The 27,845-nt window shown below is 46.6% G+C and overlaps 1 protein-coding gene across 1 annotated transcript; it reads left to right on the top strand.

Annotated features, from left to right (window-relative positions):
• Window positions 1–2,649: 2,649 nt before the first annotated feature.
• Window positions 2,650–6,124, top strand: LOC123253410 (potassium voltage-gated channel subfamily C member 1-like). Its single transcript, XM_044682607.1, has 3 exons — window positions 2,650–2,726; window positions 4,173–4,686; window positions 5,228–6,124. The coding sequence occupies exons 2-3, from the start codon at window positions 4,207–4,209 to the stop codon at window positions 6,056–6,058; spliced, it is 1,311 nt and encodes a 436-aa protein (XP_044538542.1). The 5' UTR covers window positions 2,650–2,726; window positions 4,173–4,206; the 3' UTR covers window positions 6,059–6,124.
• The last annotated feature ends 21,721 nt before the right edge of the window (window positions 6,125–27,845 follow it).

The following is a 27,845-nucleotide window of genomic DNA, read 5'->3' as shown; positions in this document are numbered from 1 at the left end:
TCCCATCCCGCCCTCAACTTCTCTGACCCCTCTGCCTCCTCCACACTCCACCCTTCCTGGGCGAAAACCACGCGGCGGAGCCCGCCTGCCTGCGCAAGGGCTGCTGGTGTCCTCCGTCCCTCCGGAAGATGGGCCGAGGCAGCTTTGTGTGGTCCAGCAGGCTGGCCGCGGGAGGGACCCTTCCCCAAAGACGTGGCCCTCTGGGCCTAGGGGTGAGCCCCCAGCCCCAGTTCTGGGTCAGGAGCCTTCGGACTGGCTTCCAGTGGAGCAGCTGGGGGAGGAGGGAGGGAGGGAGGGAGGGCTCTCCATCCACCCCAAGCCGCCCTCAACATATAGCCCCAGGCCCACTGACCGCACCCTTGGCACAGCCCTGGCTGGACGATTCCCGGCTCCCAGGGATGCTAGCGGTGGAGAACCACAACTGGCTCAGCCCCTAGTTATGTGAGGGATGTGATCGGCTTCAATGCGGGAGACGGGCTAGGTGGTAGCAGCCCCGATGTTCCCAGTGCCAAGGTAGCTTCCTGCTCTGGCCCTCTTTGTCCCAAAAGACTTCGCAGCGCTAACTAACGCTCCCGTTCGGAGCTCCCTGCCCTCTCTGCCATTTTGCCTTCTAATTCTCACCCCCCAAGTGCCAGGGTCCCCTCCAGCTTTGACATTCTTTGTTCCAAGGTTCTAGGTGCCTTCCGGGCTCTACCGATTCAGACTTTCCCCGTTCTGGGCTCTCTCTCTCAGCTCTAACATTCCGTCTTCCAAGGGTAACAGTTTCTGCCCCAAGGTCGAGTTCTAAGTTCTCTTTCAGCTCTAGATGTTCTCCATTCTCGAGTCTTGTCTAGTCCTGGCATTCTAGGTTTGAAAATCCTTTGGGGCTCTGACAGTCTCTACTTCTTTCCTCAGCAACCTGGCAGGCAGCCTGAGCACAAGCAAGATGGCACAGGAGGGACCCCCAAATCCTCTTTTCATTTGGAAAACTCTTTGCCCCTGAGCAGCCCTCCTTGCTTTCCCTGGTTCCCTAGCGGGACCACTCTTGGTCAGGCTCCCTAGCTGAGAGACCACACTTCCCTTCGCTTCCACCCTCAGGGCCTCAGGTTCCCCTCTCCAGAATGGGGACTGCAGTACCTGCCTCCGCTGCCCACCGTCCCTGGGAAGGGAGCTCTTTGTAAAGCTTGTAAACGGCACTCCAGAGATGTTCCGTGTGTCCCCTCCCCATAAATCGGAACCTCTCTCTCTCTCTCTCTCTCTCTCTCTCTCTCTCTCTCTCTCTCTCTCTCTCTCTCTCTCTCTCTCTCTCGTTAGGCTACGGTCTGTTCTCTCATGCTTTTTTTCTTCCAGGAGCCCAGGCCAGGGCTGGTCCCTTCCATCCAAGAAAGGGTCCCCCATGTAGGCTCACGTGGCTACGTCCTCTTGGGAATCTCCCCCCCCCCGTAGGCCTTTGTCCCAGATCTGCCCCAAAGTGGATTTCAGAGATTGCTGGAGCAGGGAATTTAGAACAAAGAAAGAGCTGGAAGGGAGCTGAGAACATAGAATGTCAGAGTTAGAAGAGACCTTAGAACATAGAAGGTTAGAACAGGAAGGGATGAATTAGAAAGCATTTATTTAAAAAAAAACTTTCAGAAAAGAAAGCATTTCTTAAATGTAAGTTACTATGCACCAGTGTAAAAGCAAGGGTAGTCCTTGTGCTCCGGAAGCTTACCTTCTAACAGGGAGGCAAAGCACCAAGGGAAATGGAGGGTCATTTTGGTTAGGAAGGTTACAGGAAAGGTAAGTCCACAGCAGAGTAAATCAGTTGACATGCCCCATCCAGGAACAGTAGCAGAGTTCATTTGTAGTTTATGTTTCCTCGTTACAGAATTGGGGGTGAGTGGGTAGGAAAGGGATGGTGGGAAGGGAGGGAAGCTACCTTTAGAATGTTGATGGGGAAGTTGGGGAGGAAGTAACTGGCAGTTAGCTCTAGAGCTGGAAGGGATCTCATTTTAAATGCCTTAGATTTCTATAATGCTCTAAGGTTTGCTTTCCTCACAACAAACTCGGGGGGGAAATAGCAAAAGGAGGATCGCCCCTATCTCACAGATGATGGAAAGGAAACTGAGGCGAAGATAACACTGGCACTAAATGGCTGAGGTGGACTTTGGATCTAGTTTCCTGACTTTAACCCCGGGAAATGCTTCTAGTCTCGAACTTTCTGGCCCTTTCCAATCGGCCTCCTTTCTGATGCTCAGGGCTGATCCCAGAAGGATCAGATTTTCTGATTAAATGCTGGGGAGACTTAAGAAAATGAGATCATGACTCTTGCCAATGTTTCTTCGGGTAGGGTCCGTGAACTCCTGGATGGTTCTCGATTCACAATGTGGGTACTGGGTATGAGACTGCCACTTATTTCCCCCAGAAGGCACAAAGGACTTTCCAGAGCCTATGCCCAATAGACTTCCCCCTTGAAGTAAAAGTACTTGAATTGGCTGCTGAACCAACACTCCTCATTCACATTCTGTCTGTACTTTCCCAGCAATCAACAGCATTCTTGCCTAGGGTCGTAAAGGTCCAGACTTGGTGGACTCCATAACAGATGTGCCTTTGGTCCTTCTGCTGGGGGTGATCCTCTTCTTTCTCCAAATACTCTCCTGAAGAAATTTTCTCCTTCTAGGAGGCTGGTCCCTGACTCTCAAACTTAAGAACCAATCACTCGGAAACTCTACAATTTGGGAACTCTTGAACACAGGATCGCTGACAAGGTAAACTCCCAAGGTTGGACATATCCACCCTCGGGATTGCTGGACTCTGACCTGTGCTCAGAAAAGGGAAGAAAAAGGCAGAAAGAAAGTAGTTAGAGATTTGAGGTCTAGGGACTCCCCTCTCTGACTCATCTGGTCAAGTTAAGGTCACTTGTCACTTGCCATGTGCTTTTCCTGCAAGTCATCACTTTCTGTTCCTGGACATGCCGCCGTATTCTGGCTTGGAGGTCCAAGGGAGAGAAAGTGACTGAAAAAGGGCCGAATCTAATCCTATGAAAGGCATCTGGATAAATGTAAAGTCTTACATGGGGTTCAAGAAATGAATTTCACACGTTGATGAATAGCTATGGCTATTATCGAGGATTCCCCAAATGCAGCCAATAGAATTCCCAACTCTATGCAATATAGGTACCAGATATAAGACAACCTTTCTTTCACCCACCACAGAAAATGCAGAAAATACAAAAAACAAAAAACTTAACAGAGTGAGCAGCTGGTTGGCTCAATGGATTGAGAGCCAGGCCTAGAGATGGGAGGTTCTGGGTTCAAATCTGACTTCAGACACTTCCCTACTGGGTGACCCTGGGCAAGTCATTTAACTCCCATTGTCTAGCCCTTACCTCTTTTCTGTCTCAGAACCAATTGATTCTAAGATGGAAGGGGAGAAGGTTTTTGTTTGTTTGCTTAAAAAAAAGGCCTTAAATCCAGGACATACAAGGATGAATCAGAGGAACCATTGAGGTTCTTCCCGGAGAAGAGAAGGCTGGGTGTGGGAAGGTGAGCGCCATCAGGCTCGGGGTCACAAAGAAGCCCGTGTAGTTCTGATGTCGTGTCAAACCTTGTAATGATTTGAGCTGTCCCAAAGTGGAATGAGCCGCCTCAAGAAGTAGGGAGTTTCCCCCTCTTTGGGGAGGTCTCCAAGCGAAGGCCAGATGACCATTTGTTGGGTCTGTTATGGAGATGATATTCTTTTCTGCTTGGGGGTTAGACTGCATGGTCACCGAGGGCCCTTCAGACCGAAAGTGCCTGTTTTGGTTGGTATGGAGAAGGGAACCTAGAACAGGAACTATCAGAGTGGAGAACAGGAACATTACGACTGGAAAGGAACCCTTTAGATCCAGAACACAAAGCTGGAAGGGATCTGAGGGGTCACTGAGTTCAGTTCCTTCATTTTATAGCTATGAAGTGGATACTGAGGCCCAGAGGAAAGTGACTTGGCTGAGCTCTGGGACTGGAACCTGGCGGAGAGCAGGCCTTCTGAATCCTGGCTCTCTTCACATGCTCATTCTCCTGCCTGAACTGTTTCCCTTCTCAGAAACTCTCATTTCCCAGCCTATACCTGGAGCTAACTAGAGTAGCAAAGCAGGGAGAGCAGGGGTGGCCTGGGGAGCCAGGCCGGATCTCCCACGGACCCAGTGCTAACAGGTCACCTCTTCTCGTCAGCAGAACCGAGCGGACCCAAGAATCGGGCAGGCGGGTCATGGAGGGCTCAGGCGAGAGGCTGGTCCTCAACGTGGGAGGTGTGCGCTATGAGACGTACCACAGCACCCTTCGGGCCTTCCCTGGCACCCGGCTCTATCAGCTGACCGAGCCGCCCATGGGTGGCCCCCTGGCCCGAGAGGTCTTCTTCGACCGCAGCCCCCACCTCTTTGGCTACGTACTGGGCTACTACCGAACGCGCCAGCTGCACTGCCCCCCAGACATATGCCGGGCAGTGCTGGAGGAAGAGCTAGCCTTCTGGGGGCTAGCCGATGCCCCCCTGGCCCCCTGCTGCTGGCTGAAGCTCAGTGGTGGTGATGGACGGGCAGAGGACTTCCATGCCTGGGAGGAGAGTGAGCTGAGTGAGGAACAAGGCCTGCTGGGACCCATCGAGAGCCCCAACTCCACCAGGGCCCAGGGGACCTGGAAACCGTGGCTGTGGACTCTGCTTAACCAGCCCTGCTCCTCCCTAGCGGGCAAGGTAATGCTCTGGGCCCCCCAACAGGCTCCGTACCCTCCCCTGGCCTCTCTGCTCTGAGGGCCATCCCCGTGGCCTTGGGGTCAGGCCTCGTTCACCAAGTAGCATTCTTCTCTGGGACACGTGCGTCCCATGGCGTGTTATTTAGGGTCATCCTCTGCTCTCGGGCCCTTTCCTGCTCTGACCTCCTGTGCAGCCCGCTCCGAGGGCCTCTGTTGGGACCGTCCTGTGCTCCGAGGGCCCTCCCAGCTCTCACGTTCGCTCCTCTGTCTCTCCTGATGCCCCTCTAGCTCCACCCTTCCGTTCCTATGCTCTGATACGCTATGATTCTCTGCTGCTTTCTTTCCGAACCTTTCTAGTGCAAACTGAGCACTGGCCCTAGGTGCTGAAGCAGCCCTTAAGTACAGAAGCCAATGGAGCCAGGTAGAGTGTGTCTGGGAAGGCTCCGCAGAGGCCGGAGCACTCCCAGCAGGGGCTTGGGGACCCTGGGGGTGGGGGCGGTGCTGCCCGGGAGCCTCCTGACTGGTCCCTTCCCCTCCCACAGTGTGCTGCCCTGCTGTCTATGCTCTTCCTCCTGGGTGTCCTGGTCATCTTCTTCCAAGAAACCTCGGTGCAGCTGGAGTACTTTACGTCCAACTTCCGGCCCCTGGAGCCCTGGGATGGTGAGAAAGACGGCCTGCCCCCGCCTCAGGCCCCTACCCCGGGCCTGGTGTACCAGCGGGCCCCCCACCTCCTCTACCTAGAACTGCTGTGCGTGCTGTGGTTCGGAGCCGAGCTGCTGGCTCGAAGCATCTCCTGTCCCAACAAGGTCAAATTCCTGCGCAGCCCGATGACCCTGGTCGACCTGGCATCCCTCTTTCCCGTGCTGGTCGAGCTGGCCGTGGGCCGGCGAGCCGAGCGCCACCCCCGCCTCTGCCTGGTGCTGGGAGCCCTGCGGGTGCTCTACATACTTAAGCTGGGCCGCCTCCTGGGGCTGGTGGAGAAGCCGCTAGCCCTGCGGGTGCTGGCTCACACGCTGCGCTCGTCCTGGCGCGAGGCGGGCCTCCTGCTCCTGCTCTGGGCTGGAGAGATCTTACTGTTTGGCTCTCTCTTCCTCTACGGGGAGCTGCTGGGCACCGGCCATGGCCAGGGCCAGAGTGAGGTGCACTTTGCTGACATCCTCACCTGCTTCTGGTGGACGGTGATCACCCTCACCACCGTGGGCTACGGGGACATCTACCCCATGTCCGCCTTGGGCCAGGTCACGGCCGCCATCACAGCGATGGCGGGCATGCTGACCAGCGTCCTTCTGGTGCCCATCCTCCTGGTCCGCTTTCAGAGATGCTACGCTGTTGCCCTGGCCCGTCAGAAGCTGAGGCCCAGCGGGACCCTGTGATGGGACAGACCCCAGGCTCCTCGGGGAGGTGGGATGGGACCCCAGGTGCCTGCCCTGACGATTTCAGTTCCCCAGGGAAAGTCTAACAGGGAGGCCACCGGTCCTCCCGTCCCTGCCCACCCAACTCCGGGCCGAACATTGCCAGGTCATCCCGTGCCCTTCTCCTGCTTCATAAAACAGTCTTTCAGCTCCGTTGTGTCCCAAGGCAAGCGGGGTCAGGTTCAGGCCCATGGCACCATTGCTAGGGCTTTCGTAGGGGGTGGGGAGGTATCTATAGCTTGGAGTCATTTGCCCTCCGTCCCCACACCATCTCATAGTCATAGATTGAGAGCAGGAAGAGATCTCGGAGGCCATCGAATCCACCCCCCTCGTTTTGCAGATGAGGAAACTGAGGCACACAGAGGTAAAGTGACTTGCACGGAGTCACACAACCAGTATGTGCCTGAGGTGGAATTTGAACCCGGGTCTTCCTGACTCCAAGTGCAGCGCCCCTATCCATTACACCGAGATGCCTTCATCTTTTGAAAGGGCAGGGCTGGAAAGAGGATGGGCCTCCATGCCCCCCTGGCCCCTTCTTCTCAGCCCAGCCTCTAGGTCCTCATCTCTAGATGAGGAAAAGAAGCTTGTCAACTCTGTGGACCTACCCGGTGCTGCTGGCAGAGGTGAAGCTGGAGAAAGTGCAGTTCCCAAAGCCCATCACTAGGTGGCGTTAGAAACACTCACTAAAGTGCTGGGAGGGCGGGAGCTGAGGTGACCTGTGCATACAGCATTTAGAGGTAGAAGGACCCGGGAAACAATGTCACTTGACCCCCCCTACCCCCCTCGTGTAGGAGGGCCTGCCCCAGGTCACACAGCCCAGTGAGCTGGGATTTGAAACCAGGTCCTCTCATTCCAAATCCAACGCCTCCCACCTTTCTGTTGGACACTCTGGCAGATTCCCAGCAATTTCTCCTGATCCCCCACAATCCCTTTCCCATAACCCTCCAAGGGGACTGAAAGTCCCCATATGTTAACGCTTCTGTAGCTGCCTCACCCTTCCCCGGAAGGGGACCGAGCTTCTGTTAACAGATTAAGTTGTATCATTAGTGCCGCCAGTATTATTTGCTTCCCCTTCCAGTGCCCCCCCATTGATATTGGTATCCCCATATGACAGATAAGGAAACTGAGGCTCAGAATGGTCTCACTTCCCATCCATTCTCTCATGTGCTCATCACTGTGAAGGAAGTAGGGCAGGAGCTAGACCCATTTTCTAGATGATGAAATTGAGGTCTTAGAGAGGGGAAGCAACTCATGCAAAGTTACATGGGAGTGTCAGAGCCAACGTCGGACCTCAGACCTCAGGAGCCCCCAGACCCAAGGCTCCTTCCTCCTATTTGCCCGCTATCAATTTGGGTCAACACCAACACTGGCTCTTTGCAATCTATTGGCAAGGACCTGCGTGATTAGAATCCACAGCCTGGGTGGATCCTTAAGTAGACAGAATAGAACACAGGCTGTGGGAGCTTTGAAATCATCACGCCTAAGCCTCCCATTTTATAGATGGGAAAAAAAACAGAAGTCCAGAGAAGGAAACAAGTTGCATAAGGGTAGATATACAACAAATCTGTGCAAGAAGACCTCTTGGCTCAGTCATTTGACTGAGAGCTAGAGAGGGCTTCATTCTACAGAACCAGGAGTTTCCCTTGTTTGGTTGGTGTCATCTGTGACAATTACTGAGACAGAATTCAAACTGTGGTCTCCTGACTCTAAATGCAGTGTCCTTCCCACTATACTCAGTCGCTTTCCTACCCTCTTCAGTCTTAGCTTTGTTCCAAGGTGATTCTCCTGTACTCCTGAGACTCCATTGCGCAACTCTACGGCCTGGCCAGCTGGGGTCAACCTTTCTGGTCTCTAAATCCCCAGGCCTGTTCTGACACTGACTGGGACACAAATTACTCCATCACTGAGATACTCAAGAACCTTCTGTAGCTCCCTATTGAGCTGCCATAAACCATGAACTTCTCAACCAACCTTTGTAGGTTTGTTGCACATTACTGCCCTTCACCAACTACACTCTAATTGAAGTAACTAATTTGCTGTTCTCAAAATGCAGAATTCCATCTCTAGGGCTTTTGTAGAGGCTAGAGTACACTCCCTCTTCACCTCTGCCTTTTAAAATCCAGAATTCCCTTCAAGGCTCAGCTCTTGTGCCACCCACTTCCTTGGGGAAGCCGTCCTTTATCCCCCTAGTTATTGATCTTCTCTTGCAAACTATTATGTATCTGCTTATCTCTGCATGTGGTACCGCCCCCTTCCCTTCCCCCATAGTAGAATGGATTGTAAGCCCCCTGAGGGCACTATTTCCTTTCTGTCTTTGTATACTCAGCATCTAGTGCATTGCACATAGTAAATGTTCAAATAAATGCTTATTGGATTAGATGGGCCTGGATTGGATTGGATGGAGATGGGAGAGGACTGACAGCTGCTTGGGAACCCAGGTCTGGGTGGTGATCCTGAGATCCAGTTCTGCTTTATCCCTGCCCACCATACGGAGAAAACCAGGCGATTTTGCCTCACTAAGATCCAATTCGCCCACAAATCAAGACATCACACTCTCTGGTCGTGATGTCATTGGTCCTCTTCGGAAACATCCAGCCAATGGGAAATCTCTCCGAGATGTACACCCCAAGGAGGCCTGGCTTCCTGTGATGAGCACCTCATAGAAATTTCTATCCATCTTTTGCTGTGTGGAGTAGGGAGAGGTGCTGAAGAATGGAAGTGTCTCAGGGGAAAGACTGAGGCCTAAGGAAGAGAAGTAATTGTTGAGGGTCACCCAACAAGTTGGTGGAAAAAACACAATTAGACTCACCACACTGCCCCCACTGCAGAGTTCCAACCCAAAGCTCTATTTCCTACCTTGGGCTGCTCTCAACTTGGATTGTCTATAACACTGATTCAGGAATCACCAGATTTCCCAGCTGGGTGGGACCCCAGAGGTCATTGAGACCAACTCATAGCCTCTACAATAGGGCTTCTTAACCTTTTGTGTCATAGACCACTTTAGCTGTCCACTGAAGTCCATGGACCCCTTCTAAGAAGGATGTTTTAAAAACAAAAACCACATAAATAAGATTACAAAGGAAATAAATTAATGTGAAGTTATCGCAGTATTAAGCGGCCCACTTTCAAAGCCTCACCCCATCTCTCTATGACCTCCTGAGGATCTGTGGGCCCCAGGTTAAGAACTACATCTCTGTGGCATATCCAAATGGTCAACCAGCTTTCGCTTGAAGATCTTCAATGAAGGGGGAGCTAGCTACTACTCAAGACAACTCATTTCACTTTTTCTTTAAGCCTTTACCTTCATGCTAAGTGTCAATTCTAAGACAGAAGAGTGGTAAGGGTTAGTGAAATGGAGTTAAGCGACTTGCCCAGTGTTTCTAGGAAGTGTCTGAGACCATATTTGAACCCAGGTCCTCCTGACTCCAGGGCTATCCACTGTGTTGCCTAGCTGTCCTGCTCATTCCATTTTTTTTTAAATTTTAAACCCTTAACTTCTGTGTATTGACTTATAGGTGGAAGAGTGGTAAGGGTAGGCAATGGGGGTCAAGTGACTTGCCCAGGGTCACACAGCTGGGAAGTGTCTGAGACCGGATTTGAACCTAGGACCTGGCATCTCTAGGCCTGGCTCTCAATACACTGAGCTACTCAGCTGCCCTGCTCATTCCATTTTTAGACAGCTATGTTTTAGGAAATTTCCCCTGACATTAAGCACAAAATTGTCTTTTTCTAACTTCTCCCCATTGTTCCTGGTTTTGTTCTCTGGATCTAAAAAGAACAAGTCTAACTTTTTTTTCCATCAGACATACCTTCAAGTACTTGAAGGTAGTTATCATGCCTCGCCCCCCCCCCAGGCTATTCTTTCCCCAGAAAAAACATTCCCACTACCTTTTATCAATCCTCATATGGTTTTCTTCTGGACAACCTCTAGCTTATCGAAATCCTTCCTTCTTCCTTCGTATGGATCCCAGAACTGAACATAATACTCAAGATGTGGTCTAACCAGGTCAGAGTGATAGGAATATCACCCCCTAGTACTGCATACCATGCTTCTCTTAATGCAACCCAGCTTTACGTTAGATTGCTTTGATTGCCAAATTACATGGTTGACTCATACTGAGTTTGCAGTTCATAAAACCCCCATATCTTTTCCAGATGAATTGCTATATAGTCTTGCTATTCTTATCTTGTTCCTAGGTAGCTTTTTTGATTTTTTGTTTTATTTTATTTTATTTTATTATTATTTTCTTGATTTGCCTTTTATATTTTTTTATTTTATTTTTTAATTTTTTTTTTAAACCTTTACCTTCCATCTTGGAGTCAATACTGATTCCAAGAATGGTAAGGGTAGGCAATGAGGGTCAAGTGACTTGCCCAGGGTCACACAGCTGGGAAGTGTCTGAGGCCAAACTTGAACCTAGGACCTCCCTTCTCTAGGCCTGGCTCTCAATCCACTAAGCCACCCAGCTGCCCCCTTTTAATTTTGTTTTTGTTTAAATCCTTATCTTCTGTCTTAGGATCAATAGGTTTCAGTTCCAAGGCAGAAGAATACTAAGGGCTAGGCAACTGGAGTTAAGTGACTTGCCCAGGGTCATTAAGAAGTGTCTAAAGTCATATCTGGTTCTCCATCCACTAAGCCACCTAGCTGTGCAACCCACCACCTCTTGAGATAGTCTTTTCTACCTTTGGTTAGCTTTGATTGTTAGACAATTTTTCCTTCTGCAGAGCTGAAATCTGCTACTTTGCAACTCCTACTTATTATTGTTAGTTCTACCCTCTAGGGCTAAATAGAATGTCACATGTTTCTTTCATGTGACTACCCTTCAAATACTTGAAGACATCTATCCCACCATCTTCTCTCCTTCATGCTGAACATTCCCAGTCCTGTCGCCATACTGATTGCCTTCCTCTGGACTCTCTCCAGCTGATCGATGACCTTCCTAAAATATAGAATCCCAAACTGGACACAGCGTCCTAGGTTTAGGCTGACCAAGAGTGTATGTTGGGAAACTGTCAGCTCTATAGCCTTGGACATTATGATTAATGGCATAATGAAGCCAAAGATGATATTAGCTTTAGGAGTTGCCATTTCACACGGCTGACTCATGTCAAACTAATAGTCCACTAAGAGCTTCAGATCTTTTTCACATGAACTGCTGTCATCACTAGTTTGACCGCAGGGGAACACATTTTTGGACCAACAATTCTTTTTTTTTAAGTTCTCTTAGTATTCTCTTACAAAAATGAACAACATAGGAATATGTTTTACACAATAATACAGATGAAATGACTTACCAGCTCTGGAAAAGGGGAGGGAAGGGAGAGAGAAAGACAATTTGGATCATAGAACTTCAGAAAACTTATGTGGAAAATTCTTATTACATGTAATTGGTAAAATAAAAGTACATTCTCTCATATTTATTTATTTTTTCCAATATTTAAAATTTTTTTTCAGTTACATGTAGAAACTATTTTTGACAATTATTTTTTGACGTTTAGAACTGACGTTTCCTCCCTCCCTCCACTCCTGAGGAGGTGAATACTCTAATATAGGTTATATCAGTGATGGCAAACCTTTGAGACCGAGTGCCCAAACTGCAACCCTCACACAACATGTGAGCCCCCTCCCAGGGGAGGGAGGAAGCACTTCTTTTGGGCTGCTGGGCAGAGGGGCGGGTGATGAGAGAAATGTTCTCAGGTCCACGTGGAGAGGGGGAGGGGAGCAGCCCCTTCTGGCACACGTGCCATAGGTTTGCCAAAGTATATCCATACTTTCATACAGCACATATTTCCACATTGCTCATGTCATGATAGAAGTCACATATCACACATACAATAAAAATCTCATGAAGGAAATATAGAAGTTGGCATGTTTTGATCTTCACTCATACTCCAATATAGTGTTCCTTCTTTGGCCGTGGATATCACTTTCTTTTTTTAAAAAAAAAACCCTTAACTTCTGTGTATTGTCTCATAGGTGGAAGATTGGTAAGGGTGGGCAATGGGGGTCAAGTGACTTGCCCAGGGTCACCCAGCTGGGAAGTGTCTGAGGCCTGATTTGAACCCAGGACCTCCCGTCCCTAGGCCTGGCTCTCCATCCACTGAGCTACCCAGCTGCCCCCCTGGATAGCCCTTTCATTAGGGGTCCCTTGCGGTTATCTTGGAGACTTGCTTTGTTGACAACAGTTTAGTCCTTCACAGTAGATCACTGTACGATGTTGCTATGACTGTATACAGTGTTCTCCTGGTTCTGCTCACTTCACTTTGCAACAGTTCATAAAACTCTTTCAGGTTTTTCAGGACTCATCCTGTTCATCATTTCTTATGGCCCAATGGGATCCTCAAGTATGGATAACCCCTCGGTTTCCAATTCTTTGCCACTCCAAAAAGAGCTGCTAAAAATATTTGGGTACAGGTAGGCCCTTTTCCTTTATGTCTAATCTCTTTGAGATACAGACCCCAGGAGTGGATCAAAGGGTGTGCATAATTTGGCGACCCTTTGAGTCTGGTTCCATATTGCTCTCCAGAATGGTTGTATCAGTTCACAGCTCCACCCACAGTGTATTAGTTGGGCCAACAACTCCTGATGACCATCTCCTTATAGAATGGTGGTGTTGTATGGAGGAAGGTGTCCATACTGGTCATACAGTTAGGGAATATCTGAGGCTAGATTTGGATGCAAGGCATACCATCTCCAGCTCTGATGCTTTACCCCTTGTGCTACCTAGCTGCCCCTAGGTGGCCCTTTTGAATCAAGATGTTCATCCTTTTTTTTAACCTTGAGGAACTACTTCTGGCCCTGCCAGGGGTGGGGATACCTTTCACAACCTATATGCAGACGGGTGATTCGAACCAGGTTCTGAACCGAGGGAGCCTGCCTTGTAATGAGAAGGAGCTGGGCTGCCCGATCGCACACTTTGGTTCGTTAAATCCCCTCCCTGGTACTCCAAGGAGGATATACTTATTGCTTAGCTTATGGCTCGTATCTAGGGTTTCCCCCAAAAGGGAAAGGATTAAAAGGGGTTGCTCGATCTACAATAAGAATCAAACACGAGAGTCATTTCTTCCTGTACACAAGAGAAATGTTAAACATAAGACACTTTGCAAGTGTGCATTTGACCAAAACAAACTTAAGACAGGATTCAGTAACTTTCAGTGGTTATTATGATTGCCTGGGAAGCTGATGCTTAAACCTCACAAAACATAAAACAATTTGCAGGACTATTAATTAGGCATTTTACATTTTACGTTGTTTCTGTACAGTCCAAACGCTGTCCTAATGCATGTCTTCTAGTAAAATGGCCAAGCGCAGGCCGATCTTCTTCTAGGTGGGCATCCTTTATAAGACTGTTGGAAGGCAGCTGGGTGGCTCAATGGATAGAGAGTCAGGCCTGGAGGGAGGAGATCCTGGGTTCAGTCTGGCCTCAGATACTTCCTAGCTGCGTGACCCTGGGCAAGTCACTTGACCCCCATTGCCTAGCCCTTCCCACTCTTCTGCCTTGGAACTAATACATGGTTACATGGATTCTTTATTAAGGGCTTAAAGAGACCTCAGAGACCATTTTGTCCAGCTCCTTCATTTTACACTGAGACCCATGGAACTGAAGTGACTTGCCAAAGGTCACACGTAGGATCATAGATTAAGAGCAGCAAGGGACTTCAGAGGCTTTCTAGTCTGAATTCTCCAGTATATTTATGAGGAAATTGATTTACTTTTCACCTGAACAAATTCCATCTCATTTGAATCTCACCATCTGGCCTGTCAAGAAATTTTTGGAACCGGCGTCATCCAGTGTGTGAGCTGTCCCTCTCAGCTTTGTATCATCTGCAAGTTTAATGAACCTTTATTGATAAAAAAAAAAAAAGTCAGACCCTAAGTGCCACGCACAAATTCCTAGGGCACTCCACTAGGGTTCTTCTTCCGTTACATCACTATCAACTACACGTTGGATCTGGCCATTCACCCAGTTCTGAATCTATCAGAATCTATTCTCCTCTAGCCTACATCTCTATCTTTTCTACAAGATTCCCAAAAGAGACTTTATCTACTACTTTATCAAAGTGGCTAAATGAATTGTGGCCCATGAAGATAATGTTGTAAAGAATGCTGAATGCAAAGGATCCAGAGAAGCCAGGGAAGGGAAGGGAAGGGAATGATAAAAACGGATGTTATTTTTGCTGTCCATCCTACTGGAAGAGGACCAAAATGACATCACTGCTGATGTCTTCTGCCTGGTGCCGAAACTGGATTGAAGTGAGGCAGAATTGCGCCAAGTGGTTGCCCTCGTCCTGTCTTCCAGAGTCATCCATGTCCAATGGTGAGATACCTGGTGATGGCCAAGATGCAGTGGACGGCCTTGGCATCTTCAATGTCTGACCACAGCGCCCACTTCTACCATTTTCATGACTGTCAGAACAAATTGTTCTCATCTGCCTCTCCTGCTGGGGGAAGTTTTCACATGCCTGGAGTAGAAGCCACTTATGGGTTTAAGGCCTGTTGGTAACCCTCAACCTGGTTTAACTCACCTGCCCAGATGGTTTCCCGGGATGTGGCTGCTGCCCATGCCACATCTTCTCAGAGCCACAGTGAGAGCTGGGTGGTGGGTGGACATTAAAGGAAGATGAACAGCCCTGAAAAGGGCTCAGCAAGCCCTCACACCAGAGGTGCTAGTCTTCCCTGTACACCCCATACACCAAATGGGTAGGTGGCTCAGTGGAGAGAGTGCTGAGCCTAGAAACAAGAAGACCTGAGATCAGATCCAGCCTCGAGCACTTACTAGCTGTGTGACCCCAGACAAGTCACTTAATCTTGTTTGTCTCATAAGAACTGATGTGGAGTGAGATTGAAGGAAACAGAACCGAGAAGGCGAATAGAAAGAAGAAGAAAATTAAAATTGACTCAGTCGGCTTGGTGGGGATTTGAGAAAATACACCTCCCTTCCCTCTTTGCAGAGGTGGGAGACTATGGATATAGAATAGTGCATACGCCATACACAGTCAGACGGCTAATGTGTTGGCAGATCTTGGTGAGTTGTTCCTTTTCTTTCTTTTCTCTTTGTTGTAAGAATCGTCTTTCTTTGGAGGAGGATGGAGAGGGGCACATCTGGAAATGAAGAAGGGATATAAAAACAAATGATACTGATAGGGAATAGAGCTGGGCCTTCAACTTCATTCAAACAGGGAACTCTTGGATGGGGAAATGCCCTTCGTCAATCCAAGTTGGCGCCTTCTCTGCAACTTAGAGCACTAAAGGATTGCTCTGAACACAGAGAGGTCAAGGAACTGATTCAGGGTCATGCAAGCAGTGTGTGGAAGAGACAGGACTTGAATTCAGAGTTTCTGGGTTCCAGAGCAAGTTCGGTATCCACTACGCCCTGCTGCTAATTCACCATTTAAAAATACGACACTACAAACAAAAAGCTCACCCCCATTTGAGTTTTGCTATAAAATATGAGTATTGACATTAATTAGGTATCTATATCTCTATCCTGTAGCTATTCATATGTCCACATTTGCACACATGTCCACACAATGCACATATCAATATTTGTGTATACACATGCATGTAGATAGCTGTTTGTCTATGTACATATGTATACATAGATATTTGTGTATCTGCAATGTGTGCATGTAGATATGTAGTGTATGTATACATGTATGTATGTCTTCATAGGCATACATACGTATATAGATATCTGTGTGCGTGTACACATGTGTATATAGATATGTCTATGTACATGTGTATGTGTGCATATGTGCATACATGTCTGATTTGTGCGTGTGCACATGTACACATGTCCTCCTTATGTTGTGCACGTGTTTGTGCATAGGTACTGTGCATACACATGTATGCACGCCTAAATACTTGTGTGCACATGCATGTGTGCAGATATGTGGGTGTGCATGCACATGTCATATATTAATATTATGTGTGTACATGTGTATGCCAAAAATATGTGTGTATGTGTATGCATATACATAGATACTTGTGTGTGCACATGTGTATGTGTAGATATTTGTGTACATATGCATATATATTTGTGTGTACATATATGTGCACAGGTGTGTTTTCTTAGATACATGTATAGCTTACTATCTGTGCATATATGTACATGTGTTTACACAGAGACACTTGCTATATGTGTACATGTGCATATCAATATTTGCACACGGGTACATATATCTAGACATTTGTGTATAGGTACATGTATGTGTAGATGCGTGTGTATACACATGTGTAGGTATTTGCATGTATATGCACACATGTGGACACTGTGTATATGTGTGCACACGCGTATATATCTGTGTGTACATACACACCTGTGAGCATATCTAGACATGTGTGTACATGTCTGTGGCCACTGATTTCTTGAATTTTTTTTTCTCCTGTGAATTTCTAGATTCCTCAACTTCAATCCATTCTATATTATAGGAAGTTTCACGGACATAGACAATACCTTCCCTCCTTTTTCCTGCTGATTGCCATCTTCTCTCCTGGATGCTCTCTCCATTCTAGGTTTTCACGGCATTGCTCCTCCTTCCCGACTGGCTGCTCCTTTTCAGTCTCCTTTGCTGAATCGTTGTCCAAGCCATGCCCACGCCATGCCCACTATCGGGGAGTGTCCCTTGAGGCTCTGGCCTGGGCTCTCTTGTCCTTAATGATGGGGGATCTCATCACCTCTCATTGGCTCAATTATCATGCCTGGACAACATCTCTATATCCAGCCCTAATTTCTCTCCTGACCTGCAGTCTTGTGTCACTAACTGCCTCGTGGATATCTTGTACTGGATGTCCTACAGGCTTCTCCCAATCAACATTCCCTAAACACAACTTGGTAGCCCTCTCCTTAACCCTCTCCCCTTTCTTGCTTATAGCTCCCCTGGGAAACTGATGTGGCCAGTTGTTTGGGAGGGTCTTCAGTTCTGGATTTGTTATTCTTCTCTAACCACCTCGTTACCTTCTTAACAATTTGACAGCCACAACATGTGTGGGAATGTTCCTTGCTCCCCACCGACACTTCCAGGTCCTTTCTCAATCCCCTTTGAGGTCCTTGCCATCCCAAGTTATTACCCAGTCCAGATCTGAATGGCTAGTCTCTATTGACACCCCCGCACACACACACACACACACACACACACACACAGACACACACACATACGTGTGCGCGCGCGTGTGCAACGTTCTCCTTCCTTCCTTAACGAGTTCAGGGTCTACTTTCTTCCCTGATGTCACTTGGAGATTTTCCTCCATCATCTACTTCACTCATGTCTTCCTGCCTCTCCTACAATTTATCCACACAGCCACCAAAGTGATTTTTCTAAATCATGGACTTATTTTTATCATGCTCTCCAAAAACAAGTTTTATGTGTTACGATTAAAAATGATAAAGACTGATATAAATATAGAAATTAGTAGTTTAATTAAAGCCATGGCCATGCTGGTAAAATATATATAAGACCATGCCTATCTTTTATATTTACCGCAGGAGCCCATCTTCTAGCCAGCCCCTAGGAAGGTCAAGAGGCCTCCTCTAGGCCCTCCCCCTGAATTTAAACTCCCCCTGCGTGGGGACCTTCGACATTCTCAGGCCCTAAGACCCATTGGAATCATGGGTAATGTAGTCTCAAAGCTCCCACGTGTCCACGAACACTACTTTTAAATGGCACCTCCCCAATTCAAAACATTTCCCCCTGATGTCCGGCCAAAAAAAAAAAAAAAAGTTGGTCTTTTTTCTTCGCTGGATCTGTAAACATAGACAACTTCTAAAAATTCAGGAATTTGGGGATAAAAGAAATAGATGAACAAATGGATAAAATTAGCCATATTGACGAAAAACCAATTTGGGGGCAGTCCCCTATTGGCATAACATGTACAATTAAAACAATACATTCAATTCAAATTCAACTCCCCATAAATTCAATTAACTGCACCCCAAGGTTCAAATTTTGGTCTTCATGGTACAATGAAGGCTTTTCAGGTATCTTCATGGTGTCTTCACCAAACAGGTTCGTCGTCTGGATTCTGGGGAGATGGCAAGACCCTTATCCTGAAATTATTCTCAAAAGAATTTAAACTTGACATTATAGATTATAAAACATACATTTTCTTCTAAGAATTATACATATGGAAAGACCGCCAGGAACTGATGCAGAGTGAAAGGAGCAGAGCCAGGAGAACATTGTACACAGAGACTGATACACTGTGGTACAATCGAACATAACGGACTTCTGTACTAGCAGTAATGCAAGAATCCAGAGCAAGGCTGAGGGACTTATGAGAAAGAAAACCAGCCACATTCAGAGGAAGAACTGTGGGAGCGGAAACGCAGAGGAAAAACAACTGCTTGAACACATGGGCTGATGGGGATATTATTAGGGATGGAGACACTAAACGATAACTCTAGTCCAACTATCAATAATATGGAATTAGGCCTTGATTAATGATACATATAAAACCCAGTGAAATTGTCTGTTGGCTAAGAGGGGGTTAGAGGTTTGGGGGAGAGGGAAAGAACATGAAACATGTAACTAGGGGAAAATATTCAAAATAAAAATTTCAAAAACAAGTTTTAATGGCTAATTATCAGAAGTGGAAATGATAATTCAGTTTTAAACTTTCATCTTCTATGACTCAGATTGGCAAAGATAACAACATATACAAATTCCAGATGTTGGAGGGGATGTGGGAACACCAGCACACCAATACCCTATTAGTAGGCCTGAAAATTGGTCAGGTTGGAGAAACAATTTGGTATTTTACTAGAAAAGTCACTGAATTGGACGTGCCCTTTGACTCAGCATTCCCAGAGGTCAAAGACAAAGGGAAATCTCATATATTAAAAAATCTTTCCCATAGCACTTCTGTAGTTCCAAAAGCCTACAAAGAAAGTGGCTGCCTATTGATTAAGGAGTGACTGGAGACTGTACAAGAATATAATGCAATACTATTGTGTAATAAGTAAGGATGAATATGAAGAATTCAGAGGAACTTGACAACTGATGCAGAGGAAAGTAAGCAGAACCGGAAGAACGGGTTAATACTATGACCATCATAATGGAAAAGAAAATAAGATAACAAAGTTTCAGAACTCTGGTCAGTGCCGTGACCAATTGTGATTTCAAAGGACTGAGAGTGGCACATGCCTCCTGCCTCTCAGAGGAGAGGGGGTGAACTATAAGGTGAGGAATGAGGCATGTGGAGTTGAGGGAGAGCATTGGGAGATGATAGCCAGGTACAAAAATGAGCATCAGTAAGACAAAAGAAATATTTCAGTGGCTCCCTATTGCCTCTAGTATAAATTACAAAATCCTTTGGCCTTTAAAATCCTTCACAATTTGATCCCAGTCTTTCATGTTACTCTGTCTTACTTGCTACACATTCAATTAACCAATCAACCAACCAATGGCTATTTAGTCAGTGCCTACTATGTGACATTCACCATTCTAAACTCTGAAGATACAAGCCAAAACACTCTGCCTCACAGACCATACCCAAACTATCAATCTCCTGCCTCCATGACTTTATCTAAAGCTGTTCCCTGTGTCTGGAATGCTTTCCTCCCTTTTAAAAAAATTGACACAAATTTAAAAAAATTAAAAAGACTTTCTCTCCATCCTACTTGCCCCCTCAACTGAAAAAGCAAAAGCAAAAAAAAAAAAAACTTTCTCATATCAAATATGCATAGTCAAGCAAAAGCTATTTCCACAATGGCCATGTCCAAAGCAATGTGTCTCATTTTATACCCTGAATCCCTCACCTCCCCACAAGGGGGTGAATAACATTCTTCATTTTCTGTCCCCTGGAATCAGAGTTGCCCCGTGTGCTGATCAGAACTCTTCAGGTCTTCAAGGTTATTTGTCTTTATAAATATTACGGTCATTATAAATTGTTCTCCTCAGCTACATCAGTTCATACAAATCTTCCCAGGTTTCTCTGAAACCAATCTCTTTGTCATAACCCAAACCTTACCTCTAATCCTAATTTCATTATATTCATATACCATCGTTCATTCATCCATTCCCTAGTTGATGGACACCCTTTGGCTTCCACTTCTTTGCCCCCACAAACAGAACATTTTTGCACAATATTTTTGCTCTTTGATCTCTTTGGAGTATTATTGGGTCAAAAGGTATGCACAGCTTAGTAACTTTGGGGGCATAGTTTGACATTGCTTTCCAGAATAGCTCTACCAATGACTCATTCATGTGTCTATTTGCCTGTAGTCCCTCCAACATCTGTCATCTTCCTTTTTTTTGGTCAAATTTGCCAATTGGATGGGTGTGAAGTAGAACCCAAGAATTACCTTAATTCACATTTTTCTGATTATTATTGATTTGGAGCATTAAAAAATAAAACCCTGACATTCTGTCTTAGAGTCAATACTAAGTATTGGCTCCAACGCAGAAGAGCGGTCGGGGCTAGGCAATGGGGGTTAGGTGACTTGCCCAGGGTCATACAGCTAGGAAGTATGCAAGGCCACATTTGAACCCAGGACCTCCTGTCTCTGGGCCACCTAGGAGCATTTTTAAAAAAACTATGGTCATTGATAGATTGGTTGAAAAATTAGAAAGTTGATGGAATAGATTGAGTATACAGAAAGGAGTAGGAAGGAAATAGAGAAGAAAATAAAGAGAAGGAAATAAACACAGTAGTCTTATGTTTGATAAACACAAAGAATTCTGGTACTGGGGTAAGGATAATAATATAGGAAGCTATCGAACAAAAACTGCTGGGAAGATTGGAAAGGAGTTTGGTGGAAATTTGATCTAGACCAGCATCTCATACCACAATCCAAGGTAAGCTCTAAAGCAGGGGTTCCCAAACTTTTTTGGCCTGCTGCCCCCTTTCCAGAAAAAATATTCCTTAGCCCCCTGGAAATTACTTTTTAAAAAAAATTTAATAGCAATTAATAGGAAAGTAAATGTACCTGTGGCCATCACCGCTCCCCTGGATTGCTGCAGCACCCACCAGGGGGCGGTGGCGCCCACTTTGGGAATCCCTGCTCTAAATGGACTCATGGCTTAGACGTTAAAGCTCATATCTAAGGGTATGTTACCGATTGATGTTTACCAATCAGTTTTCTGAAGAAAAATAAATGTGACAAACTTTTAAATTGAGTTCGTATTATTAAGATTTTCTTTATCACATTCTTAGGCCTAGACGATCATTAAAACAATAAATCACATCCTAGTTGGGAGCATCTACTGACTTCTGAGATGGAAATGCTCAGACAGAAAATTTAACAATCAGCACTTAGAGCCCATTCTAGCTGGCACCAGCATAAGACACCCCGGGTTCATAAACAAATTAGAGAAGCAAGGAAGAAATGACCTCTCAGCTCTGTGGATCCAGGAAGTGTTTGTGACCAAAGAAGCAACTCAGAGAGGATAAAATGGACAATTTTGATTACACCAAGTTAAAAAAAGTTTGCACAAATAAAGCTAATGCAGCTCAGATTAGAAGGGAAACAAGTAAATGGGGAAAATATTTGTAGAAAGCTTCTCTGACAAAGGTTTCATTTCCAAGAAATATTGAGAACTAGTTGAAGTGAATAAGAATTAGAGCCGTTCCCCAATTAATAAATGATCAAAAGATATGAACAGGGAGTTCTCCAGGAAAATCCTTAGTAAATTGGTCTTTCGGAGTCCCTGGCTCCTTTCTGAGCCCAGCTCAAGTATCGTATCCTGCAGGAGGCCTTTTCTGACTCTCCCACTTTGACTCCCCCACCCAGGTTACTTACCTACCTGTACCCATTAGGTTCATTGAGGGCAAGGCCTTTGGGATTTGTATTCCAGGTCCCGAAGCATGTAGTAAATGCTTAATATCTGTTGAATCTTCACATTTAGAGCTGCAAGAGATCTCAAAGTACAATCCATCCACTCCCTTCATTTCCCAGAAGGGGAAACCGAGGTCCCTAGAAATGACGTAGATTGTTCAAAGTCACGCGGCTAGTAGGTGGCCCAGCTGTCCAAACTCCTTAGCCAGGGTCTGGCCACTCTTTCCTGCCTATCTTGTGCTGTTTCCCAATAGGAACGCTTGACTGACTAACAAAAGAGTTATGTGGCAAGCAGCTATCCCATACTGCAGGGCCACAGACATGCCACCTGGCTGGAGACTAGGTGACATTCCGGGACAGTCAGAATGTTCTCATCCTCTGGATGTCAAATCCAATTGCGTGTGTGTGATTGTGCACACATGTGCAGGGGTGCGTGTGTCTTTATAGGAGAGGAGGGAGAGAGGGCCCAGAGGCTCAGGCCCTCTACTGGGGCAAGTTAGAACCTAGAGGAAAACAGAACGTGAGGGCTGGAAGGGCGTTTAGAACACAGAATATCAGAGCTAGGAGGGGCCTTAAAACATGGAATATCAGGGGGCAGCTGGGTGGCTCAGTAGGTAGAGCTCCAGGCCTAGAGACGGGAGGTCCTGGGTTCCAATCTGGCCTCAGACACTTCCTAGATGGGTGACCCTGGGTAAGTCACTTACCCCTCATTGCCTAGCCCTCACCATTACACAGTACTGATTCTAAGGCAGAAGGTGAGGCTTTTTTTTTAAAGGAAATAAGGATACAAAGGCTTCTATAGGGGAAAGGATGGGGTTAGTGGGGTACAGGTCAGGGAGGAGGGACTAAATTCTCCCCTCCAGTCAGGCTCCTGCACTTCCTGAGCTGGGCAGCAGAGGGAGCGCTTGGCCAACTGACAAGCTGGCTGCAGGGTCACAGGCCCCAGCACTGGCCGAGGTTTCTCAGCCAATGGCAGCCAGAGATGTCCTTGATTCCTGCGCAGAATCAAAGCACTGAGAGTTAGAAGGGCCAGCAGAGGCCATGCGTCCTGAGACAAGGATGTGAATGAAGGGGAGAAGCTCCTGCTTCATTCTGGTCCCTCCCCCCTTGGGATCTAGTGTTGGGGTTCTCATAGAAACGCTGGCTGACTCAGATTCCCAGGAAGCCAGTCCCATTGGGCCTGGAGATTGGAGCAAGCCTTGAATATCAAGCCAATGAGACAAATTCTAGCCCATAAGCCATGGGGAGCCATCGAATGTTCTGGGGGTAGTAGAGTGACAGAATCAAAGTTTACCTGAAGAAGGCCATTTCAATTTGCTGGGCAAAGGCTGGATTGTAGATGGGGGAGTCTGAAGGGTGAGACAAACTGAGAAGCTACTGCAGTTCCCTTAGCAAGAAGTAGAAAAGAAGGGACAGAATGGAGAAGAGAGACATACAAAGATAAAATCAAATATCTCTTGACAGGTCTTGGCAGGGTAGTACAGTGGGAAAAGAAAGGGGTCTGCCTCTGCCTCCTTAGACAAGTCACTTAATGTCTCCAACCTCAGTTTTCTCATCTGTAAAATGGGAGTTAGGAAAGATTAACTGAAGGAACTGGGTATATATGACCTGGAAGAAAGAAGACTGGGAACAGGGAAACACAAGATTAGCATCTTCAAGGGTCTAAAGGGCTGCCATGTGGAATTTTAAATATGTGTGTGTTTACTTGGTTAAATATTTCCCTATTACATGTAAAACATTTTTAACATTCATTTTTTATTGTCATGCAAAACCCACTTCCATGTTGGTCACTGATGTAAGAGCACACTCATACACAACCAGAACCCCCAAATACAACCCTAAATACACTAAAGAACACTCCAACATGGGGCAGCTAGGTAGCTCAGTGGACTGAGAGTCAGACCTAGAGACGGGAGGTCCTGGGTTCAAATCTGACCTCAGACACTTCCCAGCCGGGTGACCCTGGGCAAGTCCCTTGACCCCCATGGCCCACCCTTACCACTCTTCCACCAAGGAGCCAATACACAGAAGTTAAGGGTTTAAAAAAAAATAAAAATTTTTCAACAAAAAAAAGAACACTCCAACAGTTGTTGGAGGTGGAGAGCCTTCCCCGTCAGAAGTCTTCCTGGATTGTCCCAGATTGCTGCACTGCGGAGAGGAGCCAAGTTTTCACAGAGGATCATCGTCCAATCTCGCTGTTATTGCATACAATAAGATTCATTTTAAAAAATTCAAGTTCCAAATTTTCACCCTCCCTCCCATTCCTTGAGAAGGCACGCAATATGCTATTAATTATACATGTGTAATCATGCAAAACACAGTTCCATGTAAGCCATGTTGCAGAAGCAAACATATATCCACAAAACCCAGAAAAATAAAGTAAACAAAAATCTGTTCCCATCTGCACTCAGTTTATCCATTCTCCCTGGAGATGTAGAGCATTTTTCTTCCTGGAACCTTTGCATTTGTCTTGGATCTTTGTCTTGATAAGAGTTGCTAAGTCTTTCACGTTGCTCATTGTTACGATGTTGCTACTGTAGGATACAATGTTGTCCTAATCACTTCACTGTGCATCAGTTCATGTAAGTCTTTGTAGGTTTTTCTGAAACCATTCCTGTTGTCATTTCTTACAGCACAATAGTATTCCATCACAATCTTATATCACAATTTGTTTAGCCCTTCCCCAACAGAAGGAAATCCTTTCCATTTCTTTTGCCACCATACAAAGAACTGCTCTAAATCTTTTTCTACAAATAGGTCCTTTTCCTTTTTCTTTGATTGCTTTGGGATCCAGACCTGGCAATAGCTGGGTCAAAGGGTGTGGCACAGTTTTATACCATAATTCCAAATTGTTCTCCAGAATGAGTGGATCAATTCACAATTCTACCAACAATGCATTAATGTCTCCATTTTCCCACGTCCCCTACAAAATTCCTCATTTTCCTTTTCTGCCATATTAGCCGATCTGATAGGTAGGAAGAGGCACAGCAGAATTGTTTTAATTTTCATTTCTCGAATCAATCCTAATTTAGAGCATTTTTTCATATGACTATAGATAGCGTTGGGGTTTGGTTTTTTTGCCCCTTACCTTCCATCTTGGAATCAATACTAGGCAACAGGGATTAAGTGACTTACCCTGAGGTCAAATTTGAACCCAGAACTTCCCAGTTCTCCAGGCCTGGCTCTCAACCTATTGAGCCACGCTTTGTTTCCTTCTTCTGAAAACTGCCTATTTGTACAGGATTACATTTGTTCTGTTTGGTCCCAGAGAACAGGAGAGAGAGAACGAGTGGGGAGGGGGGTGTTGAGAAGAGGCTCAATGCTCAGAAGCTGGCCCCAAATGGAATGAGTTGCCTTCAAGAGATGGTAGGTCAGAGGTCATCAAGCAGAAGCTAGCTGACCACTCGTCTGGTATATTTCAGTGGGGATGCCGCTGGAGTCCATTACAGTTCTCCAAATCCAGAACCCTCTTTGCGTGACTGAAGAACCTCCAAAAAGCTCTCCAGCCTGAGACCTACAACTATCTGACTGGATGGGGAGGTGGGCAAGGAAGAGGTGGGAGTCAGAGCTGCCGCAGATGACCAGCTTGGGTGACTTCAAGAGAAACAGGCATATTAGCAAGAGGGCTGGGTTTCAATGAGGGGATCTTGAGTTCGGTTTTGGCCGTGTTAAGTTTGAGGGAACTCCAGCTGGTGATGAGGAAACGGAGCTTCTGGGAGAGGCCGGGGTCACACATTTGGGAATCATCTTCTTAGAAATTATAGATGAAGCTGTGGGCCATAAAAAACAACTCTAAATCTGAAAGGGAGACTTATCTGCACTTCTCAAATACGTGAAGGGCTTTCTCGAAGAAGAGGGATCAAACTTGTTCCATTCGGCCCCAAAGGGCAGACCGAAGAACGATGTCGGGATTCGGGGCAGTGCAAAGAGGCAGATCTCAGCTCCCTTTTAGGAGGGATAGCTTCCTAATGGAAACAGCTGGTCAAGAGCAGAATGGGATACATTGGAAAGGTAGTGAGTTCTCCGTCCCAAGAGGTCTTCTCGCAAAGTCTCGCCAGTCGGTCATTTATTGTGGATACCCGGCACACAGTAAACACCCAATTAAAGTTTGTTGATTGACAACATTGGTATTCCTGGCACAGTGTCTTCTCCTCCATAGAGGGCCAAATCAATTGAACAGACCTCAGTGAAGTAGAGAACCCATTGTTTGCCCTCGTGGAGCTTATAATCTAGTAGCGGGGTAAGACGCACAGGAAATGGCAAATTCGTTCATCATCAGGAGTCTTGTTGAGGAGCTTTGTTGCAATTAGCACACCGTGTCACCTGAAAACAGTCGCACTAGGAGATGGGCTAAACCAGGGCGAGGGTAACGACAGGCCTCAAAACGTCAGTGAATTAGTGGCGTGTCTACCCCAGGCATGGGAATACTTCCCCAGCCGAAGGCACACAGGAGAACGGCCTGTTCCAATAGTCACGAAGGCGACCCAAGTAGTCGCTGTGGAGAGCTTAGAGCTTGGCCAGACATGGAAGACGCCAAGGCCACCCACTGTATCCCAGGCCATCACCTGTCATTCTAACCTTCGTTCTGCCATTGCACTTGGATGACTCTGGAAGAGAGAGGCCAAAGACTCTGTGCGACGCTGCCTCACTGCAATCCAATTCGTGAGCAAGTCAAGACATCACTATTATCCACGATGGCGTTGGTCCTCTCCAAAAAGGAAGGATGGACAATTGTTTTCTTTCTCAACTTTTGCTTAAACGGCTTCAACACTCATCTGTTCCTAAAGATGCTCTCCCTTTCCTCCAGTCCTACTTGTCTACCCTTTCCCTCGTTCGTGGACTTTATTTAAATTGTGGCTTTGTTTTTCTTTATTTTATTTGTTAACTGTTCCCTCTGTACCTCCTTGTCCCTTCTCTTTCCCCACTCAGTTAAGTGGTTAGTTCAAAAATCTAACTTCATCTTCCTGGGCCTCGGTTCCCTCCTCTGTTAGACTTGGACTAGATGGCCTTTGAGCTCCCTTACAGCTAAAATCCATGATGCCATGACCTCAAGTACCGAGCTCGAGATCCCTCTCCTAACCAATCTCTCTTTCTGGAAATATCGTCCCAGGGGCAGCTGGGTAGCTCAGTGGATGGAGAGCCAGGTCTAGAGACGGGAGGTCCTAGGTTCAAATCCAGCCTCAGACACTTCCCAGCTGTGTGACCCTGGGCAAGTCACTTGACCCCCATTGCCTTAAAAAAAAAAAAGAAAAGAAAAGAAATTTCGTCCTAGCCTCACCTTTTTTTTTTTACTGTGCTTTGTTCTTAGGCATATCATTTCGTAGGAAAAAGGATGCCAACTGAAATCAGAGCTCTGTGGTAGAAATGATCTTTCATCCCACCCTTCCTCCCTGCCTGCACCAGGATCCATCTTCTTGCTAAAGGCCACGTGATGTCAATCTCTCTGAGCCATTCTGGGTGCCAGCTACCACGAAGAGTTCCCATGCTCCTTCTCTGGAGACAGAACGCTGCTGCCCATGAAGGCGTACCTTGAAACCTTAGGAAAACATCCAATTTGACAATTCAGTAAATGTATTAGATGCCTGTTCTTTAAGGCCCTCCTCCCTCCTCTGAGGGCTCATCCACCCGAGGTTCTAGAAAGCCAGGTTCTCTGATTCTGGAAAGATTTGGGAGCGATACTGTAACTGACTGGCTCTGCTTCGTAAGGACAGAAATGTGGCCATTCGGCGGCAAATCCTTTGGCCAAGATAGCCTCGAAACAAAAGAAATATAAGAAAAACAGAAAATGTCCCTCAGTACAGTATGACCTCCTTCGATTTCTGCCGTGAGGGTGGCAGAGTGCTTAGTTCTTAATTCAAGCCATTAACATGACTTACTTAGTAACTGAGGCATAGACAGGGTCCTGAGGGACCCGAAGCTTGTCAATCTTGACATTCTCACTGTAACTGAAACCAGAAGAAAGAAGGAAGTTG

This window comes from Gracilinanus agilis, chromosome X (genome assembly GCF_016433145.1).
Source record: "Gracilinanus agilis isolate LMUSP501 chromosome X, AgileGrace, whole genome shotgun sequence".
Lineage (NCBI taxonomy): Eukaryota > Metazoa > Chordata > Mammalia > Didelphimorphia > Didelphidae > Gracilinanus > Gracilinanus agilis.
The sequence above is the reverse complement of the archived record's forward strand: the minus strand, read 5'-3'. Positions and strand labels throughout refer to the sequence as shown.

What these genes read in the sequence shown, in the direction of transcription:
- LOC123253410 (XM_044682607.1), top strand. Translation starts at nt 4,207, where the DNA reads ATGGAGGGCTCAGGCGAGAGGCTGGTCCTCAACGTGGGAGGTGTGCGC. An exon ending in GCTCCTCCCTAGCGGGCAAG is followed by an intron (nt 4,687 to 5,227) that starts GTAATGCTCTGG and finishes CCCCTCCCACAG; the next exon opens with TGTGCTGCCCTGCTGTCTAT.